The sequence below is a fragment of the Marmota marmota genome, unplaced genomic scaffold, assembly GCF_001458135.2.
Source record: "Marmota marmota marmota unplaced genomic scaffold, marMar, whole genome shotgun sequence".
NCBI lineage: Eukaryota > Metazoa > Chordata > Mammalia > Rodentia > Sciuridae > Marmota > Marmota marmota.
In genome coordinates, this window is record NW_025999925.1 from 299,690 (window position 1) to 324,173 (window position 24,484).

General features: G+C 37.1%; 2 protein-coding genes across 2 annotated transcripts in view; one reads left to right on the forward strand and one right to left on the reverse strand.

Moving 5' to 3' along the window:
• The window catches only part of Iqgap2 (IQ motif containing GTPase activating protein 2), a 247,439-nt gene that overhangs the window by 77,947 nt on the left and 145,008 nt on the right, over positions 1 to 24,484 (reverse strand). Inside the window, exons 11-12 of the mRNA XM_048800107.1 lie at positions 18,664 to 18,788; positions 11,759 to 11,922 (exon numbers count right to left, since the gene is read on the reverse strand). Of these exons, the coding sequence (XP_048656064.1) occupies positions 11,759 to 11,922; positions 18,664 to 18,788 (289 nt within the window). The remainder of the gene's footprint in view (positions 1 to 11,758; positions 11,923 to 18,663; positions 18,789 to 24,484) is intronic.
• F2rl2 (coagulation factor II thrombin receptor like 2) lies at positions 448 to 10,640 on the forward strand. The gene is made up of 2 exons (XM_015497777.2): positions 448 to 826; positions 5,677 to 10,640. The coding sequence occupies exons 1-2, from the start codon at positions 763 to 765 to the stop codon at positions 6,726 to 6,728; spliced, it is 1,116 nt and encodes a 371-aa protein (XP_015353263.1). The 5' UTR covers positions 448 to 762; the 3' UTR covers positions 6,729 to 10,640.

Consider the following 24,484-nt stretch of genomic DNA (forward strand, 5'->3'; position numbering starts at 1 on the left):
AATTTTCTTCTTTTTCTTTTTGGTACTGGTGATTGAACTGGGGCACTTAACTATTGAGCCACATCCCCAACCCTTTTTATATTTTATTTAGAGACAGGGTCTTGCTAACTTGGTTAGAACTTTGTTAAGTTGCCAAGGCTGGCTTTGAACTCACGATCCTCCTGCCTCAGCCTCCTGAGCCTCTGGGATTATAGGCTTGTACCCCTGTGATCTGGCAACACAGAATTTTGAAAGAAATCAAGCACCTAAACAATTTTAGTTTCTTAAAATTTGAAATAGCTGGCAGAATAAAGTTAAGGATAATTTCTGACTGTTCAACTACAAAGTAACTTTAAAAATGGGTAAAATGAGATATGGGACAGTTTCAAAGCTAACTGCTGCTCTGCATCTGTTTTTCAGCTTAGTTCTGTAAAGGGCTCTCTACTTTCTGTTGTTTTTTAAAAATGTACATAAACACACCAGGTGAAAATTACAGCATCTGTTCAGACCAGATTTTTGGGTATGGGTAAGAGTTAAATGATTTTTTTTTCATGGATAACGAAACACGCTCAGAAGCTCAGCCTGAGTCATACTGAAACATTGAGTTGGTCACATCCTTCCCCTGCAGAGGACTCAGGCAAGTTCCTGCCCACAAAGGCCAGGGTAGCACACTTCTACTGACAGAACAAGGTTTTGTTATTAACATACAGAATTGAGGGGAAACTGTGCTCTGTGATTTTACACATTTGATAACGTTAGAGAAATTGGACTCAAGTCATCGAAATGAAAGCCCTCATCTTTACAGCTGCTGGACTACTTCTTCTGTCACCCATGTTTTGTGGAAGTGGTAAGCTCTTTTCTTCTGGAGTAGGAGGGTGGGGAACTTGTTTGTATTACAAAAGCCAAGTGAACCTAATCTTTGCATCTGACAAAAACTGTAGAGTCTGATTTTGGTTATCAAAAGGTATGATCATGGAAGTCAGAATCTACAGTTTGTGCACTAGTCAATTTTTTTTGGGGGGGGGGTTACTGGGGATTGAATTCAGGGGCACTCGACCACTAAGCCACATCCCCAGCCCTATTTTGTATTTTATTTAGAGACAAGGTCTCACTGAGTTGCTTAGCACCTTGCTTTTTGCTAAGGCTGGCTTTGATCCTCTTGTCTCAGCCCCTGGAATCACTGGAATTATAGGTGAGCACCACCGCACCAGGCTCACTAGTCAAATTTCATCAAAGACTAATATCTCCTGATATTTAAAAGTGTTGCCTTGTCAAGATTTTAGACAACTATAATTAAGTCAAGAAACAACTTTCTCTGTGAGAAGTTCTGTGTTCCTTAGGAATTTCCTCTGATTAGGAAAGACAGCACTTTTTCAAGGGAAAAAATCCTGTGTTTATACTTTCTGGTGAGACACAAATGGGGGAAACAAGAATATTGCCTGAAAGAGTCATTTGCCTTTAGTAGCTTGTGATGCCAATACATTAGTATTTCCAAAATGGAATAGTGCCAGGGAGTCCTCTCTCTACCCTTATAAATGAATTTTTATAATTTTAAAAATACTGTTTCCAAATACTGATATGCTACCATGAATGTTTTCTTTTTTACCCATCACAATGCTAGTCTGCTACCCTACTTGTTCTGAAGTTCATTGTTCCATCCATGATTTGGGATGGAGCTATAACCACAACTTTTTTACTGTTAGGTCACACTCCACTACATTGGTAGGAGTGGGAAAGGTAGGGGTACAAGGCATAAAAAGCCCCAAATTAAACCACTACCACCATCACCACCACCACAAAAACCTTGAGTAAAGGAATGTTGCTTAAATTGATAGTTGGAGGTCATTAGGTCACCACAGAGAGAGCCAAGGGAACTTGTAGATAGTGTAGCACTTGAAAGGATAAACATGTACTCACTCTGGGATCAATGAACCAAAAAGTTGAGCAGCATTGTGGCTAGAAACGAGGTTGATGAGGGAGGTTCCTTCAAAGACGGTAGTACGGTTTGGTGAAAGTGAAAATAGGGAACTTAAGAAGAGACAAAGTGGGGCTGGGGTTGTAGCTCAGTGGTAGAGTGCTTGTCTAGCATGTGTGAAGCCCTGGGTTTGACCTCAGCACCACCTAAAGATAAATAAAGGTATTGTGTCCATCCACACACACACACACACACACAAAGACAAAGTAAAGGGCAGTGAGTTTGTTTTCTTTGACGGGGTCAGGGGAAGATGTAAAGGGAGAACCCATCCATAGTGAGGGAAATCTGTTCCCTGTGGACTAGCCCCTCTGGAAATCATTCCACAATCATGATGCCAAATGGAAACCTATATATAAAGAACTCAAATAAACTTAAAAAATAAACTTAATGATAAGCACTATTCTTAAGATCAGGCTCTGAGGACTAAAAGACTTATTAAGTGGAATCAGATCCAGAATTCTCATGGAAAATTGGATTCGAATCAACTTTTCTACCAATGAGTCACTGTTGAGCATGCCCACAGGCACCATGTCTTGCTTAATCACAGAGATTTTCTGAAAACTAACAAACACTTGGTTTCAACAGCTCTCTTATCAGATCCTGAGGGGAAATCTCTTGTACAGCATGGTCTGTAGTTACCATTCTCTAGCTTTCTGCTTATCTTTCTTTACAGGAATCTACCTCTCCTTAGGTCACATAAGACCCAAGATCTTTTCCCAAATGCAAAAAAAAAAATGAAGGATTTGTACAGTTGAGTTCAAATGTCTAACAGCATCCCTTCAGTGATCATGTCTAAACACAGACCCTGAAGAGTGCTGCCCTCCAAATTCTTTCCTTTTCTCTAATCCACCTTTCCTTTAGTGATATCTGATCACCTTTAGGTCTCCAGTTGTTCAGATCACATTTTCTCCATCTTACACACTGAAATCAGTTTGTGCAATCTCAGAGTTATAAGGGAGGCTTCAGTTTCCCCTGGGAGGAAGCCGCTAGAGATTAGAACAGTAAGAGCAACTGGCTCTGAATGATGAACAATTTGGTAACACTAACTTCAATTTTTTTTTTTAATTTGTTCTTTTCAGTTATATAAGATAGTAGAACGTATTTTGGCATATTATCCATACATGGAGCATAACCCATTCTAATTAGGATCCTATTCTTGTGGTTGTACATGATATGGAGTCACCCTGGTTGTGTATTTAAAAACAAAACTAGGAAAGTTATGTCTGATCCATTCTACTATTCTTCCTATTCCTCTCTCCCTTCCTTTCATTCCCCTTTGTCTAATCCTTTCATTCCCCTTTGTCTAATCCAATGGACTTCTATTCTTCCGCTCCCCACCCTCTGTTGTTATGGGTTAGCATCCATATATCAGAGAGAACATATGGACTTTAGTTTTGGGGATTGGCTTATTTCACTTAGCATGACATTCTCCATTTGCATCCATTTACCAGCAAATGCCATAGTTTCATTCTTCTTTATGTCTGAGTAATATTCCATTGAGTATATATACCACATTTTAAAAATTCCATTCATCTGTTGAAGGACACCTAGGTTGTTTCCTTAGCTTGGCTCTTGTGAATTGAGCTACTATAAACATTGATGTGGCTTTGTCACTGTGGTATGCTGATTTTAAGTCCTTTGGGTATAGACCAAGGAGTGGGATAACTGGGTCAAATCGTGATTCCATTCCAAATTTTCTAAGGAAACTCCATACTGCTTTCCACAGTTAACCACAAGTATTCAACACAAAGAAATTCAGAGGTCATGTGGTGAGTTATACCTGGCAGAGTACTGGCATTTTAAATTGACAAGAGGTTTTTATAAGGCATAAAAGGCACATACATCTAGAAGGTCATATTACAAATCAGAGAGAATGTATTCTCTATAAACGTCCAGAATTAATTTATGGAAAATTTATTTGCATATTAAGGTTTACATATTGAGGTTTATTTATTTTTGAAATTGCCCTTTCAAGAATTAGGATTATTAATGTCAACATGCCAAGTAATGCCAAAAACTTATAGTATATAGTTTATATGTTTCATTCCTTTTAAAATATCCATTTCTAATATCTTAAGTTACTTTAACAATTTCATTTTCTGATTTTCTTCCTTTGACTTCTCTCCCCTTAGTACCTGGCATTTTCCTTAATCGGCCTTTGGATTCTTCTCACATCTCTTGGTAGGCCATACCTACCACTCCTTCTAAATTAAATGATGGCCTCTGTACAGACTAAAAAAATCCATACCTCTAATATGGACTCATGGAATTTTGGATTCCACATCTGGTTATCTAACCAGTTGCTGGACATTTTACATATTAACATCCCATCAGCAACTGCACCCCAGTAATACTAAAAACAGGGTTTAATTTCTCCCTTATCTGCTTCTTGTCTCTTGTCCTAAATTCAGTAATGGCATTCTCCTCTCTCAAGTCATCTAGAGTAGGCCCCTCCGAGTCAGCTTGCCTCCTGCTACTCCACTGCTGTCAGATGTGAAGTCCCTGTGAGCTCTGCTCATCACCTTTCCATGTGATTTGCTCTAGTTCAGTTACTCACCATTCCTTAAAGTTTGAATAATTATAGCAGCCTCCTATCAGGCCCCCTTGTCTCTAATTTCTTCCTGTTACAATCTGTTCTCTAGTATGCTAGCACCAAAGTCATCTTAAACATTAGTCGAAATCACGGTTATATTAGCTTCCTATTGCTGCTATAACAAATAATCACAAATTCAGTGCTTAAAGCACAGGTTTTTTATTTGATATTTCTGATGCTCAGAAGTCTTAAAATCAAGGTGTTGTCAGGGCTGTAGGAGAGAATGCTTCCTTGCCTTTTCTCAGCCTCTAGAAACTTCCTGTATTCCTTGGATCATGGCTCCTTCTTCCATCTTCAAAGCCAAGTAGCACACATTATCTTTCTATGTCCCTCGCCTTCCTCCTATAAGGACTCTTACATTTAGCCCATGCTTGGACAATCCAGAACACTCTCCCCATCTCAAGTCCCTTAACATCTCAAGTCTCTTATTTATACCTACAAAATCCCTTTATCATATAAGGTAACATATTCATAGGGGGTTCAGGGATTAGCAGGTGGGATCTTTATGTGTAGGAGTACCATTATTCTAGCACAATGGTCATTCCTCTGTTCAAAGATGTATATGCTGTATTTATGGAGTTCATTGAAAATTTTATACCATTGGCACATAAGCATACAATAAACATTTGCTGAACTAGCATCTAGCATTCCCAGATCCTATGCCAGCCTATATTATGCCTTTGCCCATGCATCACCAGCAGGATAAAATTAATCTATTTATAAATTCCATCTCTTTATAAGCCATGGTTATCTTTACTGTTTTGTTTTTTCCTTGACATTTTGTTTAAATGCCCAAATCTGTTAGCTATTGTCTGAATACCTATATAGCTTATAGTCAACTTAGCACTTGCCTATAATGTTCTGTTGGCCTATTTTTATTTCTTCCAATAGCATTATAAACTCCTTACAGGCAAGGAGCTGCCATCTAGTTTATGTTCATACATGGATTAACATGGTTCTAGGGCATATTATATGTACTAAATACATGCCTGAGGATTGCCTGATCTATAATGGATTTTTAAAAATAAAAATAACCTAAATTTTACAACTATAGAAATTATGTAGTACAAAGCACTTCATTTTATGATATTGCCTTCCACCAAATCATATGTTAATATTTCCATTACAGGCAAGGAAAATGTTTCAGACAACTTGGTAAAACCAACCCTAACTATTAAGACCTTTCATGGATTTCCCCCAAATTCTTTTGAAGATTTCCCCCTTTCTGCCATAGAAGGCTGGACAGGAGCCACCACAACTGTAAAAATGAAGTGCCCTGATGAAACTGCTTCAACTCTCCATGTGAATAATGTGACCATGGGGTACCTGCGAAGTTCCTTAAGTACCAAGCTGATACCTGCCATCTATATCCTGGTATTTGTGATTGGTGTGCCAGCCAATGCTGTGACCCTGTGGAATATCTTCTTTGTGACCAAATCCACTCGTCTGACTATCTTCTACACCAACTTGGCCATAGCAGATCTTCTTTTTTTAATGACACTGCCATTTAAGATAGCTTACCATCTCAATGGGAACAACTGGGTATTTGGAGAAGTCATGTGCCGGGCCATCACAGTCATCTTTTATGGTAACATATATTGTTCCATTCTGCTCCTTGCCTGCATGAGCCTTAACCGCTACCTGGCCATTGTCCATCCTTTCATATACCGAAGACTACCCAAGCGCACCTATTTTTTGCTAGCATGTGGACTGGTGTGGATAACGGTTTTCTTATATATGCTGCCATTTTTCATTATGAAGCAGAAATATTATCTTCCCCAGCTGGATATCACCACCTGCCATGATGTCTACAACACATGTGAGAAGTCTTCACCTCTTTTCCAGTTCTACTACTTTATCTTCTTAGCTTTTTTTGGATTCTTAATTCCATTTGTGGTTATAATCTACTGCTATACAAACATCATCCACAAACTTGGAACATATGATCATAGATGGTTGAGTTATATCAAGGCAAGTCTCCTTATCCTTGTGATTTTTACCATTTGCTTTGCTCCAAGCAATATTATACTCATCATTCACCATGCTACCTACTACTACAACACTACTGATGGCTTATATGGTGCCTATCTCATAGCTCTATGCCTGAGTAGCATAAATAGTTGCCTAGATCCATTCCTTTATTTTCTCATGTCAAAAATTGTAGATCACTGCACTTCTTAGAGTTGTGAGATTATTTTAAGATCATGGAAAGCTATCTGTGAAAACACACATAGTAGGACAATATATGCAAAGTATAAGGAGCTCTATTCTCTAGCTCCACTTTTTTACCTTCTAAGAAATAATGCTTCAAATATCAAATGTTACAAAAGTACTATTAATTGGGGCTGGGGTTGGGGCTGGGGCTCAGCAGTAGAGCACTTGCCTAGAATGTGGGAGGCACTGGGTTCGATCCTCAGCACCACATAAAAGTAAACAAATAAAATAAAGGTGTTTTGAAAAAAGTACTAGTAATGATTTTTAAAAAAATACTTCATACTTCAGTATTTTAAGAAGGTTAATGAGGAGAAAAGTTTGATGAAACTGCTTCAACTTTCCATGTGAATAATGTGACCATGGGGTACCTGCGAAGTTCCTTAAGTACCAAGCTGCTATCTGCCATCTATATCCTGGTATTGTGAGTGGTGTGTCAGCCAATGCTGTGGAACACCTTCTTTGTGACCAGATCCACTCATTTGACTATCTTCCACACCAACTTGGCCATTGTAGATCTTCTTCTTCTTTTTTTTTTTTTTAATGATGCTGCTATTTAAGATAGCTTACCATCTCAATGAGAACAACTGGGTATCTGGAGAAGTCATATGCCGGGCCATCACAGTCATTGAACTAGTCAAACTTTTTACTTTGCCATGTCAAATCTTTTGTCAAACTTTTTGCTTTGCCATGAAATTAATTTTTCCTCTTTTTACTCCTGCCTCTGCTGGAAAACTAGTTCTAACATCTTTGCCTTAATTCTGGCCATTTCTGGAAGTCCTCAAAGGACAGTCCTTGCCAGATGCTCATGTTAGAAGTGTCATTTTTCTCATCTCAACTTCCAAAGCACTTTCTTATACTTTCTATTATATATAGATATTATGTATCTAATAATTTATACTAATATTAGTTCCACAAACAATTAAGCACTATGTATAGTAGGCCCTCTATATCTGTGGGCTCCATATCTGCAGATTCAACCAACTATGGATCAAAAACATTTTTAAAAAAGACTGCCTCCAGGTTGGGACTATGGCTCAGTGGTAGTGCATATGCCTGACATGCGTGAGGCACTGGGTTCGAGTCTCAGCACCACATATAAATAAATAAATAAAATAAATAAAGGTCAATCAACAAATTTTTTTTTTTTTAAAAAAAGACTACCTCTGTATTGAATTCGCACAGACTTTCCCCTTGTTGTCACTCCCTTAACAATACAGCATAACAACTATTCACATAGTGTGTACATTTTACATGCTTTGCACATCATGTGGCCAAATTAGTGAAAGAATAAAATCCCCAAACATCTAAATAGCATGGAAGCCCATTCAATACACATGGAAGAGGCAATATACTCTGCATGAGATGACCTCATTTCTGGTTGGGCATATTTAAAACAAAAAAAGCAAGAGAGTTAAACTAAGAATATACTCATAGGTCATTTAGAGATTTAAAATAGTGCCTCTATTTTTCTTCCTTATAATTTTAATGGGGAGATAGTATTGTGTTATAAACTTTCAGTATATTTCCATTGGTAAATAACTATATTTCTCTTGACTTAGGGATAAGATAGGAGGTGAAATATTAGAGCCTAATCTGGTAAACATTAGCGCAAGCAAAGAAAAACGAATCTAAAATAAGTTTCAAGATTCCAAAAAATGTAGCAATATTCACTTGTTAAACACATACCTAATTTGTATAGAGTAAATATACAAGGAGTAAATCAGAACTTTTTGGTGGGGTGTATTTCATATGCTGTCAGGCAAAGCCTTCCGTTTTAAAACTGCTCACAATTCACTGCCTTTAGTGGATAGACAAAGAAAATGTGTTCTACTCTGCTACATATATATCAATTTTGTCTCCAAAAGAAAAAAATAATTTTTGCCTACACAGTTACACTGTTAAAAAGGATCAAGAATCCTCACTAACTTACATTACTGTCCCCAATCTTTGAGCATCCTTTTGTGAAGATGTTATCCATTGTGATCTTTAATGGCTAAATATTTTGTAACATCTTTACCCATAGTGATAATATCAGCAATGTAATTCTCTTCTATTATTTTTCAAGTTCAATCTTTGGAAAAAGAAGCACTGAAATACCACCCTATAAAAAGACACTGGAAATTTCCATCAATCAAAACATTATGTTTAAAAAAAAAAAAGTCTCAGCCAAACAAACAAAAACAGATTTTTCCAGGGAAAAGAACAGACTGAGAAAAGTTTAAAATATAATGGACTTCAGAGTACCTTGGCAGATACTTATAAACCAAAATTTGGGTCCTGAGGCAGAAGGATTGCAAATTTGAGGTCAGCTTTAGCAACTTAGTGACACCCTGTCTCAAATTAAAAAATAAGAAGGACTGGGGATGTAACTCAGTGGTAAGTGTCCCTGGGTTCAGTCCCTAGTGCCAAAATTAAGTAAGTAAGTAAATAAATAAATAATAATGAACTAAAAAAGTAAACTGTATTTAAAAATAGTAATTTAATCAAACGAGTAATTCCTTGAAATTTTAGTGTTTTGAATTTGTCAGCAATGGCCAATAGAGCTCAAGCCCCTAGTTTCATAGGTCAAAAGTGTTTTGACTTCTGAGGTAGCATCAGATCCCTGTCCTCCATATTTAAAGCTCTGATTGTACCATTGAGGCTGCAGCTTGCACACATAGGAAGCCTGCCCAATAGAGGAAATTGGAGGCTTCTGAGTGTTCATCTTGTTCTAAAGCTTTCGCCTGGAATGCTCTGGAGAGGGCCTATACCACCTGTAAAAGTTCTTGGCCATGTGATGTTGGGCTCCCCTCAAAAGACAAATACCCATTGTAGGCAGAGAAAAACTGAGGTGTGTTGACAGAGCAGATCCTGTGTCTAATAAGGACCCTATGATATGATATAGACATTATTCACCCCAACTTGGAAGGTAGCCAGCCACAGTTGCCTATACTACTAGCTAAATTATTTAAGCTGGGTTTTTCTTTGTGGGGGGACACTGCCAGGTTTCATGTTAAATGCTGTAACTGTACGTGTGTGTGTGTGTGTGTACACACACAAATATTTATAATTAATGTTATTATATGTAATTATTGTTCATATAATATTACTGTATATATTTTATATAATTTCATTTAACTCTCATTATAATTCTGTAAGACAGGTATCATGTTTACACATTTGAAAACAAGCATATAGAGATGTGGTAACCTGACCTAGGTCACGTAGCCAGGATCCAAATGGTGCCTGTCTTCAAGACAAATAATTTTCTCTTTCAATGTTCACAAGTTTGCCTTATAGCATGGACACAGTCACCTCCATGGGAATAGCAAGGAGAAGCCCCATCCCCTCTCCCTGGATGTGGGGGCATGAGACTTGGGTTTGGGTCCTCACTCTTCCATTCAATGGTAGTACCTGGCCAAGCACTCATTCTGAAACCCAATTTACATCAGGTGAGAGCACCACTCCACAGCTGCTGTGGCAGATCTCCATGAAGTGAGAGAGCACTTTGTAAGGCAATCCTGCTGGAAGGCCAGAAGGCCCCACCCTGGGGCATCATTTCCTCCAAGTGAGCAAGATATACTTTGGTCTTTAAAGGTTTAGAAACACTCAGTGTTTCCTAAAAACACACTCTAAAAATTTAAAAATCCAAACAGTAGAAAGACAGAGAAAAAGAAGTCTCCCATCTCCTTCAGTCTTCTAGTTCATATTCTAGAAGTCATCTCCTTCCAGAAATATTTCATACATAGATAAGTGTGCATGTCTCCTGCTCCCATTGATATGTCTCTCATTTTTATGTAGAAGCATGCATTTTTTGCCTTGAAACATTTAAGTAATTTTTGGTCTTTTGTTATTGCAAATAAAGGTGCAATAAACATCTCTTTCCATCTCTCTGAATGTACAGCAATGTTATTTCTGAATTGGGCAGACCTGGGTTGTGGTCCCAGAACTAATTGTCTTTTGGATGGCTTTGGACAAGTGATTTAAGTTTTGCTTTATGATCCATAAGAGGGCAATAATGATGGTGAAAGGAGACTTTCCTGCTTTGTTAAGAGGATTATATGAGATAATATACATAAAATACTATCATGCCTAACAATAGTTGCTCAATCAGTGCTTTTTTTCTAACCAAGGATATTTTTCCTATCTTAGATGAGATAGTTCTTAGGGTCTAAAGACTTACACACAGAAGATAATCTACCCTTTCACCTGGGGACATGTCAACCACCAGTGGCTAGGTCCCAGGTAGTACCACCCTCCCTCTCAGGTAACAGGTCATACAGGTTTCAACACTCATGCAAGCACAATTCTAAAAGTGGCCAATCTCCACACAAGCTTGCATCCAGATAAACACCACTGTTCTTCAAGAGCAAGTCAGCCAGGCAAGCTACCTACCATGCTCAGACCAAAAGATGCTGGTTCCCAGTGAGCACTGAAGTACCTGACTGCATCATGCTGTGGACCATCCACCTACCCAACTCTTTCTCACCCTTCTGCCTCAGCTACAGTCCTTCCTCCGTGGTAACTTCTCTTTAGATTCTAGACCAGAACAATCCCAACCATCTCTCAATCTCTTTTTCATTTCACTACAGTCATTTCTTCTATTTAATTGCTCTATGAAAGAATGCATACTACCTCAGTAAGTTCCTAAGTATTTTGTGGATCAGAACAGAGAATACCCAAATGGTACCATGCATCCCCCTGTATCTTTATCCCCTCTCTTCCCTATCAAACACTATGTACTGTACTATGCACACAGCATATACTTGAGAAAGATCCAAGAATTGGATTTGAAACAAGAAGTCACCTGTAACTGAGTTTTTAGTGAAAGAATAAAAGCAATAATCATCTCTGAAGCTAGCATTCCCTTAAAGTTTAGTACCAGGAAAAGAATAGCCTTATTATTTTCATTTTGATTCACTAGGAAAAAAAGTTAATGAAATTTAAAATAAAAAATCTTCCCTTCTGTTCTCAACCTTGCCTGTAAACTTAAAAGAAACAAATATACTAAAACCTACCATGAGTTTCTGTGATTTTGCATGGTGTAAAACATCCTGGTAGTGCTGGGCACGATCAGGGTCCACATTTCTAATCTTAGCATTAGGTAACATCAAGGTATCTAAAGTCTTCAAAGGATTTCCTTCATCTATAGCGTCATTGATGAATCCTACAGCCACAATTCCTAGAAAAATACAGAAAAAAAATTATTTTAAATTATAGCACATCTTTCTTTCTTTAGTATCACCTGTTACAAAGCAAGTACAGCAAGGCTGATATAATAAGAGCAATGTAAAAACTTTAATGTATTTCTACATATATATATATAATATGCAGTCTGAAAGCAAAATGAGGGAAAAATCTATTCATAATAGATTCTAACTACTAACATAGGTCAATTACACAAAGAATAAATATTTAGGGATAATTTAACACAAAAAGACAAGACATGCACTGAAAACTAGGAAGTACCACAGAGAAAATTTAAAAAACAACCTAAACAAATAAAAAGATATCTTTTTAAAAAAAAAAAAATTATTTATTTTTTGGCGGACACAACATCTTTGTTTGTATGTGGTGCTGAGGTTTGAACCCGGGCAGCATACATGCCAGGCGAGCGCACTACCGCTTGAGCCACATTCCCAGACCCTAAAAAGATGTCTTATGTTTATAGTTTAGAAGATTTAATATTGTGAAAGTGGAAGTACTCGTCAAATTGGTCTATGGATTCAATGCAACCTCTATAAAAATTTTAGCTGCTGCTTCTTAAAAACAGAAATTGATAAGCTCATTCTAAAATTCATATGGAAATGCAAGGACTGAAAGATAATCAATGCAATCTTGAAGAGTTGAAAGATATTTTTCAAAAGTCACTACAAAGTTGCCCCTGCAACAATCAATACAGTATAATCTGGGAGAGGATAAACATTTATATCAATGGAATAGAACTGAAAGTCTAAAATAAACCCTTACACTTATGGTTAATTGATTTTTTTTTTTTTGACAAAGGTGCCAAGAGAACTCAATGGGCAAAACATAGTCTTTATAACAAATGGTGCTTTGACTTCTGAACATCCATGTGCATAAGAATAAACTTGAACTCACACATCAAACCATGCACAAAAAATTATCTGAAAGTGAATAGTAGATCTGAATGTAAAAGCTGAAAGTATAAAACTCTTAGAAGAAAACAAAAAACTAAGACTTTGTGGCATTGGGTTAGGCAATGCTATTTTTTGGCTATGATGCCCAAAGTAAAAATAATAATAGATGAAAAAAAATAAATAAATGGAACTTTGTCAAAATTAAATCCTTTATGATTCAAGGGATATTATTAAAGAAAGAGAAAAGACAAATCTGAGGAATGAGAGAAAATATTTGTAAGCCTTATATCTAAGGACTTATATGATGAATGTAAAAAAGCTCTTACAGCTCAATTATAAAAAGGCAATTTAAAATGAGCAAAGGATATATACATTTCTTGAAATAAGACACACAAAGAATTAAGAAGCACATGAAAACACATACAACATCATTTGTTATTAGGATAATACAAGTCCAAATCACAGTATGATGCCACCTTTACCCAGTAGAATGGCTGTAATAAAAAAAGATAATAAGTGTTGGTAAGAATGTGAAGAAACTGGAGCCCTCATACTTTGCTAAAAGGAATGGGAAATGATGGAATCATTTTGCAAGTCATCTTGCAAAACATATTGTCAGGTCCTTAAAATATTAAACATAAAAGTACCATGTGATTCAGCAATTCTACTTCCAGGTATATACCCAACTGGAAACATATGTCCACACAAAAACTTATAAGCAGCATTTATATCCATTATTTATAATGGCTAAATAAAAGTGAAAACAGTCCAAATATCCATTGACTGGTTAATGGATAAACAAAATGTATACCATGGACCAGAATATTCTTTAATCTATAATGAAAGATAAAGTGCACTGATATTTGACACAACATGGATGAACTTTGAAAACATTAAGCTAAGTGAAAAAGCCAGACACAAAGGCCACTGTATAAGTGGCAAACTTAAGGGCTGGGTACGTGGCTCAGTGAGAAAATGCTCGTCTGGCATGCTTGAAGCCCTGGGCTTGATCGCCAACTACACACACACACACACACACACACACACAAAAGGTATGTGAATTATATTTTAATAAGGTTATTACTAAGAAGGGGGCATAATTTTGCTTATAAGCAGCCACAGAAACTATTTTAGTGTTACCCTTACTTAGGTGTTAGACGGCGATGCCAAGATATTAGGTGATAGACCCATAAAATACTAGAGCTGGATTAAAGTCAAAATGTATAGAAAGAAAAATGGAAGTACATAAACATTTAGATATACACTCTATTCTTCAGATTACTTTACTTCAGCACTCTGTGAAGGTTTACAAAACAGACTGTTCCAAGTCAACCAACTCCCTACAGTGTTAATAGTACAGTGTATATACACCCAATATATATAGCCCAATGCTGTCCAATAGAACTTGTGTGGTGGTGGAAATATTCTTTCTCTGCTGTCCAATATGGTACCCATCAGCCACATTAACTTTTGAGTATTTAACCGATGGCTTGTATGAATGAAGAACTGAAGTTAAGAATTTTGCTTAACTTCAATTAATTTATACGTAAACAGTCACATATGGTGACTGGGAAAGGTAGGCTCCACAGAAATAAACACAGTTATGCATATTTTGGGATACTTCTAACGTTAAAATTTGGATAATTTATTCCACATATTTCACATATTATTTATACAATAACAGATAATAAAATGATACCTGGAGTCCTAATACATAGATATGTCAAGGGATGAATAAGTACATCCTCTATCTTAATTTCTACCATATCTAACCCTCTAAATGATCTTGGACTATAAAGTCCAGGAACAAAAAGCATAGAAATCAAATTAGGGAATCTGAAAACTTTATGTAATTTTAAGTAAAATGGATTTATTTGGAGACTATTTCTCATTACTATCTCATTATTAAAAATAAAGTATCAAGTCATAAAAATAATACAATGTGTGTATATATGTATACACACTCATCCATATGCATGCTAAGAGCGGGTTTTACTTTCTAGTTTCATGCCCATGAACAAGAAATGGTAAAGAAGCTAAAGTAACAAGCAACAAGCTTAGAAAATAAACTTTCTTAGGGCCAAACTAAGATTTCTTATTTTGTCAGTTATTTTTCATAAAATATGATCACAAGTTACTTTACAAATGTGATGTGCCATGAAACCAAATGAGTACTTCAAAGTTTTAAAAAGTATCTCCATCTTGATATTCAAGTTAAGGTAAAAGAGTTAGCTAACTATTTTCTGAATAGATGACCCCATAAATACCACAGTGAAAGTGAAAACATAAATACCACCTTGATATGAATAAAAAGATTTATCTGTAAGGGGAAAGGGATAATCTAAAACTCAAAGAAATAATTCCAGATTATAATATTAGGTATGTTTGAAGTAAACACAAAATTATTTCTCTAACATGCAAATTAAATGATTTCTAAAAATTGGAAGAACGCTGGAAAGTGCAAGTAGAATGCACATATGAGGTATTGTTATCTCACCCTACAGTATTTGTAAACTGGAGAGTAGAGGATACGTCACACACTGAACACCCTGCTGGTTAGGCTATTGTAAATAGCTTCAAACACCCCATCCAAAAACAGTCTTAACAGAATCAAGTCTGAGAAAGAGAATGTACACACATCCTAACTATCACCTGGCAATGAGTGCATTCCAGCTGACTTGATTGAAATCACCTGCTTAAGTTTTTGTTTGGTGTATTTCTAACAGAAGTAGCTGAGGTCATAGTAAGTGACCTCATAGGAGCTGAGAGACATACCCAGAAGCCCCCTGGGCATCATTTTCTCTCTTCAGACAGCAAAGGGGGAATTTCCATATGTACAAAGATTACTAAACTTTAGGCCATGACCCACTTCTTTGAATCAAAGTGTGATATTATATTTGAGATGGTGGATGAAGTATTCTACAAAGAATGGTCCCTGCCAAATTTAAAAAGCAAAATCTCAAATAAGAAAACTTCCTTGTCTAGGCTACATGGTTAAAATAATATTTCTTTATGGCTCTACAGGGAAAAGTGAGCTTTTCATCAAGAAATCAACAGAGCAGCCAGGCATGGTGGCACATGCCTGTAATCCCAGCAGCTTGGGAAGCTGAGGCAAGAGGATCACAAGTTCAAAGCCAGCCTCAGCAAAAAATCGAGGTAGTAAGCAATTCAGTGAGACCTGTCTCTAAATAAAACACAAAATAGGGGTGGGGATGTGGCTCAGTGTTTAAGTGCCCTTGAGTTCAATCCCTGATACCCCCCCCCAAAAAAAATATATATATATATATCATCAGAGCATATATGTTTGAGGAAATGCATTTAAAGCTTCTCCACTGAATTTACCTTCCACATTTAGCAATTTCCATTAGCTGATCCACATCACCAGTGACACACAGAATTAGAACTTGGACCATGTGGCAGCAGAGTGGTGGGAGGTGGTAGGGGAAGAGGAATGTACCTTTATAATACCCATGAAAAATTCTCAGTTCTTTCAGATTGTTTAATTATATTGTGTAACCATTGTCTGATCACAGTGGCATATTTTTTAACTAGCTTTTAAAGTAAGTATCTAAACATATAACCTCAAATGCAAAGCTTCAGGAATTTTAAACAAAAATACCTCTTTTCAACAAAGGGGTAAAAACATCAAACCACATTACACATAAATTCCAAATTCTCGAAAGGAAATAATATCTGAAATAACTTCTCTGGTTATAGCATACCATAAGTAGATAAGATGCTTTATGACAAGATGCTTTAAGGAAATATAAGAATGGCCATGTGCTCTGTTCTATGCAGAATAACTTAGTAGTGAAGGTTAAATGAAAGTCAAAACAATCAACAGATTTCTGTTACAAATAATAGCCACCTAAAAAAGGGCTCTGTCCTTTTTTAAAAAATAGACTTTTAGATGTTGAAGGACCTTTACTTTGTTCATTTATTTATATGCAATGCTGAAAATTGAACCCAGTGCCTCATACATGCTAGGCTAGCGCTCTACCACTGAGACAAAACCCCAGCTTCTGCCTTTTTAAGTTATACGAACACCATTTGTTTTTCTTTTCCTGGTAAAGCAAAGGTTCTAGTTGACATCTGAAATTGACATTGACATTTCCCTTATTATCATCAGTGTGAAGAAAAAAAAAGAGCAGAGTTACAATTGTTCAGCACTAAACTTTGGGTAAGCACCACATGCTGGGGTTTCTTAAAGAAGATGTAGACTCCAGGTATTCCCCCAAAAAATTGGAAGGAAAGTTAGGAAACAAAGATGAGACCTCATTCTTTGTTTTGCCTACCAAAAGAAAGCAGTCCTACCCCTTGGGTAGCATTAGCTATACTACCCAAACCAATACAGCAGAAGATTCAGAGTGCAGAGGTGGGGTCCAAGAAGTACAAAGAGAGCCAGGGGACTAAGCTCTACAGCAATATGCACACACAGGAGTTCTCCCCCAGCTCCACCCCCTTGATATTGAACATCTGCTCAAATGAATGCTTCCCTCTTGACTCACATCTGGCAAAGCCACAAGCTCCCAAGCCAACACATAAGAAAATAAATAGCTAAGTGGGCTGTAAATGAGGCATCTGATTGTAGACTTTCAAATGCCTTGTAGACAGGAAATGAGGAGGCAACAGAAAGCTGTGAAGTACTAAAAGAGGAAACTCAGATGTGTTTCTACAACTTGAAAAGGACAAAATTAAGAAAGTATCTAAGAATCAGTGTCACAGCTGTACATCCATGGAACACTCTGTCAAGGCAGCACACCTGAGTCCTGTTTTCTAGTAGGACTCTTCAGAGAGAAGATATTTTTAAAAAATAAACTGGACTTGATTTTTGTCATAGTGCTCATAGGAGATAGCAAAGAAAACTACGCAAATGCAATTAACTAACAAAGTCATGTGCTTTATCTCAAGCACGATTTTAATATTTCAAAGTTAGATACAGCATTAGAAGTCCAGACTTGAGATCTTACCTAAATGCATTACAGGAAAACTTTGTAGATTGCAAGAGCAGTTTCCGCTTGCTCCATCAGCAAGCTTAGAACAAGTGAGTTAACAAAAGTCGAAGCTGGGGATGAAGAGAAGTCAATGATTCTAGCAATTCTAATGCACAGTTGCTACCAAATTAAAGATCTTAAAAGCCCCCCCCCCCCAAAAAAAAAAGATGGTGTTGGTTTGTTTTTTATGATGGAAAAGAGAGTTTAAAGCTTATAGTTATCATTCATACTATAGAAAAGCAATGAATATGCTGACAGATGAAATTGCGCAGCTCCTCACTTTTCACTGTTTTTATAAGAAAGAGTCAAATGCCAAGGAAGTAAGTATATGCTCAAGAAAGCATGTTTCAGGGCATATCTTCTTGAGGTTGGTCCATTTTCATGCTAGCAGCTCTTAATTTTAGAAACACAGCAAATTACCATGATTTATGATCATAAAGTTAGAGTACATTTTAATTTCTTCCTTCCTAGGACAGAAAGTATGTCAAATTTCAAGAATGTCCAAATGAAAGGTCAAAATAAAGTTGAGTGCTTTAAAAAGTCAAGTTACAGAGTAATCTTGTCTAGATAAGAAAATAATAAGGACTTCTATTTATGTATTTTTACCCTATCCTTTTGTGTCTTTTGTGTATGCCTTGGAATGTTTATAATATGTCGGTATAGCAGTACAGGCCTAACATCTGTATAAAAATAAATGCATACATATTAAGGGAATGTGTTCTTATAAGTTTCCATAAACAAAAACTTGTAACTCTAATCTAGGGAATTAAATTACTTAGGCACCCTGTTTTACCACTAAGGTAGAGAAGGAAAGTATCTCATACTTACGATCATTTTCTTCTTGAATCTCAATATTAATCATATCAATGCAATTCTGAATTTCATTCCAGCTCAAGTTATCTTGCCCTTGGGATAAGGCTTCTAGTTTAATGGAGAGTAGTGCATTGGCGTAACTGTGAAAGAGAAAATGATGATACTAATCATTCATTCATTATTTGCTCATATTACATCTTAAATTTGACATCTATTGCCAAGTGTAGATGTTATGAGGTCAGATAAAGAGTAGAAGGGCAAATAAAACTGTCTTGTGCCACTCTGTCAGCGTCCACTAAACTCACTTATACTATTGATGTTTTGCTTAAAAGTAGTTTTATGTTTACAAAGAATTCTGTTTAATGAAAGTTCCTCAAAATCCAATCTGAGGGCTGGGGTTGTGGCTCAGTGGTAGAGTACTCGCCTAGCACATGCAAGGCCCTGGGTTTGATCTTCAGCACCACATAAAAATACATAAGTAAAATAAAGGTGTGTGTCCAACTACAACTAAAAAATAAATAAATATTTTTTAAAATCCAATCTGACACCTAACTCAAGCAAAACTGTAAGTTCTCAGTTCTGTGAACTAATAATTACAATATTTTTTTAAACTCAATTTCTCCCGATTACATGTCTTGGTTCTGCTCAGTCTCTGAACTGTAATAAAATCCAAAGCTACCATGGCTATTTTCTTATTCTTTATAAAAGCCAAGCTTTTCCATTGTGACTGTTATATAGGTGGGCTGCCTTGAGACCTAACATGAAGAAAGAAAAAGAAAGAAAAAGAAAGAAAGAAAGAAAGGAAGGAAGGAAGGAAGGAAGGAAGGAAGGAAGGAAGGAAGGAAGAAAACCATTATCCATTTCCAGGAATCTTGCTTAAGAACCAATATTTTCCACCGTATATTTTCTTGAAGAAATTGCACATGAATTGAACCAGAATATCCTAAAAATTCCTTGTCACCTGTCCATTACTCCAATTGCTCCACAGCAGCAGCTCAAAACTCTATGTCCCTTCATTACCAAGGCACTCAGACATTATTTCTGACCCTTGATTCTCCTCACTGTACACTGCTTCTGGAAAATAGGCTTGAGTTGATTTTTTTTCTTGTCTAGGGAAATTTTAGGACAAAACTTATTCATATTGATATATTACTAAGAAACTCTTTTCTTTGTAGTCAATTTTATCCTTTAAACATTATAGAATCAATGTTATTCCACTTGCTAACATGAACTAGTTAGCTGAAACCAAATAAATTCCAGAGTTAGTTTGTTTTTGTATCTTTACACCAGGAAAATGAAAACCCCTTCTCTATGTACCTAGAGATTCATTTGCAGTTCACTACTGACTTGCTTGAGGTATTTGCTAACTACCAGCAGAGGTTGAAAGAAGTAACACATTGAGTCTAAAACTGTTTTCCAGGTTGTGACAAATTTTCTCAAAGTTCTATATGTTTTAAGGAAACACGAAAGAATCTTCCCCAAAATAGCTTGAGAAAAAAAATCTTCAAAATAGGAAATGATAATGACAATTCATTTTCTGTATGAACGAGGTCTTCCCAAATACAGGCTGAAACTGGCTAAATGCTAAATGCTCTGTGTGAGATTTTTACCTTTTCAAGAATTTAAAACCTAAGAAACACTCTACTACTCTAATATCTAATAAATAACACCAACTCCCATAACAATTAAGATAATCAGTAGCTTATACTGGCTAACATCCCTTGAAGACAGGAACCATCTATAAGAAAATGCAAAGTGATTCACACACTAATGTCTAAGTCATGATCCAACAGGAGTATAGTGAGAAAGCTTAGGATGAACACAGAAAAAGACCCACAAACACTCATCATCTCTTTAGAAATAAATACCAACAAGCCAAGAGAAAAGACTATAGGGGAAACCCAACTGCTGGGAGCCATTAGCCAAGTAGGTATGACAATTTCCTTGCCAGCGTACCCCATGTTGCTTAGTGGAAGGACTCGTGGAAATAGGACATTTTGCAGTGACATTGCATGTAGGTGACCTTGCTCAAGGACCAGGGCGGATGCGGGTTTAGGGTGTTCCTGGTTTAGGATAATCGGGTTTAGGGCGTTCCAGGTTTAAGGTTATTCCTGCTGGGAATAGGGCGTATCCTGCTGCCTGAGTTCCCCTTCAGTTCTCACGGGATTCAGACAGTATTTTTTGGGAGACAGAAGCCCAGTGGGGGTGGATTTGGGCAAAGAACGTGGATTTCCCCAGAACGTGATTGTAGACGGCTGGTGTGAGTTCGGGAATAAAGAGTTGCTGTTTGAATCTACAAGCTGTGTGGTGGCTTGTGATTTTGTGCCCAGCCAGACTGCGGCACCCAACAGAGCTCAACAGGCTTTTCCAAATGTGTAGTCGTCTCCAGGACTGAAATAATCAACCTTGGGAACCATTCTGTAGTCTGCTGACACAGTTTGAGGTCCTTCATCTCCGAGCTCTCTTCCCCTTCTGCCATAGATGGACAAGTAAGGCTATAGATCTAAAAGACCTTGGAAGCTCTGAGAAGACTAACAATCCAATGTAGTTCAGCAGACTTTTATTAAGCACTTATTACATGCAAAATATGTGAAGGACACTAGAGGGAGATTAGGAGGAACAAGAGGAACCATTCAGACCAGGGGGCAAGGAGACAAAATTTCAAAACAGGTATAAGGACAGAGCACAGGGCTGCCATTGTGGCTCAGTGGCAGAGTACTTGCCTTGCACATGTGAGGTATTGGATTCGATCTCAGCACCACATAAAAATAAATAAATAAAATAAAGGTCTAAAAATACAATAACATTATTCCAAAAAACAAAACAAAACAGAGCACAGTAAAGGCCACAGAAGTACAGAAAATCCCAAAGATTAGATACGATAGGATTCAAAGGAAGGATAAGTGGAAGAGAATTCTTATTGGTGGAACACCTTCCCTGGGACAGACCCTAAACTAGGCACTTAATCCTCAAAACAGTTATGCAAATGCAGAGTAGGGTTTTTGTTGTTGCTGTTATTTTGTTTTGTGCTTTATAAATGGAAAAAAAAAAAAGAAGAAGAAAAGAAAGGACTCAGCTAGGGAGGTGCGACACAGATATTTTGGCTCCAAGGCTTATATTCCTTTAACCAGATCATGCTAGTTCCCAGAAGAAAGCACTTAGCTGGGATGAGAAGCACGGAAACAATTCACAGAAGCATCATCTACAGTAGGCAAGGCTCCAATATTATGTTGAGCAATGTGGGATGAAGATACTAAATTTTTGTTGGTGAAAGGAGCATGAACAGGTATAGACAGGAAAAAAAAAAATCCATGGAGTGGTTGGATCCAGTTTGGCTAAAGTGCAAAATAGGACTAGAAATGTAGCTGGAGCTAATGTCAGAACAATATGTTTGGAGTATGGGGTTCCTAGATGAGAACAAAGAACAATTAAACACAGGAACAGTTAACCTGGAACAGTATATTCCTGGAGTCAAGGCTAACCCATATGTCACTTTTGTGAGAATTAAACAAAAGAATCTCTGGGAAAATACAATTATAGGAGTGGAAGCCACGGTGAAGAGGGAGACTATGCAAGGCTTCATCAAGGTGGGCCTGCCCAGCACCCCTGTGCTGTGAATCTGTACAACCATAAAGAGTGGCCCTATGGAGCAGTGCTTTTCAAACTTGATAACCTGAAATCCCTGGTTTCTAAGAACCCAGGTTGATATTGAAAGTGAAATACTCAGGCTGTGGAAGATCACTTGGGGATAATGTGACAATTAATACAAGAACAAAAGTGGACCTTGAAATCTCATGCTGGTACTGGGTCATAGAAGTAGTTGTCCAGGTGATCCAGAATGTACTTAAATAAAAATGTAAAAATCATCAAAATATACACATTTCAAATGTTTCTCCTACAAACCACCTAGACTCTGTATCTGTAGGTCCTGATTGAAATCAATAGGTATTTCTGTCCTTTGGATGAGTGTCCCCCAAAGGTTCATGTGTTAAAGACTTGGTCCCTAGTGTGACTCTTGTGAGGAGGAGCCTAGCGGGAGATCCTTAGGTCTTTGTAGGTATACAACTAGGTGGGACTGTAGGGCTCCGTTATTTTTCTTTCTTTGCTTTTTGGCTCATGAGGTGAGCTATTCTGTCCACCATGTGCTTCCACCACGATATGCTGCTACCCAAAGCCATGAGGCCACTTGAATATAGACTAGAAACTCCAGAACTGTGAGTTATGACATACCTTGCCTCTTTTTAAGTTAATCATTTCAGGTATTTTGTTGTAGTCACACAAAACTGACTAATACAGGTACAAACATAGTTCTCAAATGCAGTGGGTACCACTTCCTTATGGGGTGTTTGTAAATGGAGAGGGGGTTTTGCTCATCAAAATGAATGACTGGGTAGGTGGGGACTACTTTCATTTAAAGGGCAGTGGCTGGGCTGCTAAATATATATGGAACAGTCCTGACAATTATGCACCAAGATGCATCAACAGACTGTAGCTTCACAAGGGAGAGACCAGCTTTGCATTCTGTTCCAGAACCAAGAGTGATTGAAGCCTTGTTAGGTAAGAATGAATGGTGAAGGCTGAGGCTGTGGCTCAGTGGCAGAACACTCACCTAGCCCGTATGAGGCACTGGGTTTGATCCTCAGCACCACATAAAAAATATATATATAAAATAAAGATATTGTATGTATGTATGTATGTATCTATCTATCTATCTATCCATCTATTGAGAATGATGAATGGATGGAAGAGAAAAGAGGTGGGAACTGTGGTGGTTATTACAAAACAAAGTGAGAAACATAAAGGTTAAATAAGGGTGGTTGTTGGGAGCAGAAATGTTTTGCAGCGGCATCCTGATACAATTTAACTACGGAGACCAGAAGGGAGCAGGCTCCTCACAGCACAATGTAGCTTGAGGTTTCTAAGCTCGGAAAAGAGGTTGATGCCATTAATGGGAACAGTGGAGGCAGAAATAAATTACCTTGGAAACAAACTCTGGGGAGTTATATGAACCAGATGGTTTAACTAAAGTAGAATAAGAACATTAGTTTCTCCAGGAAAACTAAAAACAAGGAAAATTCATTGTCTTCCCAGTACTTTTTGGTCATTTTGTTTGTACACAAGTGGTCAAACACCACTTGCTTAAAATCTAAGAAGTCTCTGATTTTTTTTTGTTGTTGTTGTTTCCTCTTTTTCTGTTTACTGTATATTACCCAAGACAATTAGCCAATCTACAGATTAAAGTAGTCCTGGAAACAGTATCTGAAAAGGCTTTTGTCAAGATCTAAGCAGACATCTCCCTCTGGTGGTCACAAACCAGGGTTTCCTCATTTTTAACTCAAGTTTTTGTCTTACTGAGTCTCTAATCTGAGGGCTCAGTGTGTTAGTATTTATGAGGCCCTCGATTCAAATCCCTGCACCAAAAAGAAAACAAACAACAAAAAGAATCTTAAATTCTGGCTCTTTAGATTTTAATTTTCTCTTTAGATCTACTATAGTGTTTTATTATAATATCAGTTGTGCCATCTAGAAGTATATTTCAGAAACACGAAATGAAAGATACTAAATTGAGGTTGTTACTCACTGCCACGACCCATTGCAGGCTCAGGATTCCCCTGACTTAATAATAGAAAAAGTGGGGTATGGTCCTGTCCAACTTTGAGGCCATAACTCCAGGTTCAGTTTCCTTACCAGTGAATTGAAAAATTAGTGGAGTAGATGATTATTAGTTTCCTTCCAACTCTTCTACAGTCTACTATCTCCAAGAAGCCCTTAAGGTATGTTTTCTTTTTTTTTTTTTTTTTTTTTTTTTTTTTTTTTTTTTTTTTTTTTTTTTTTT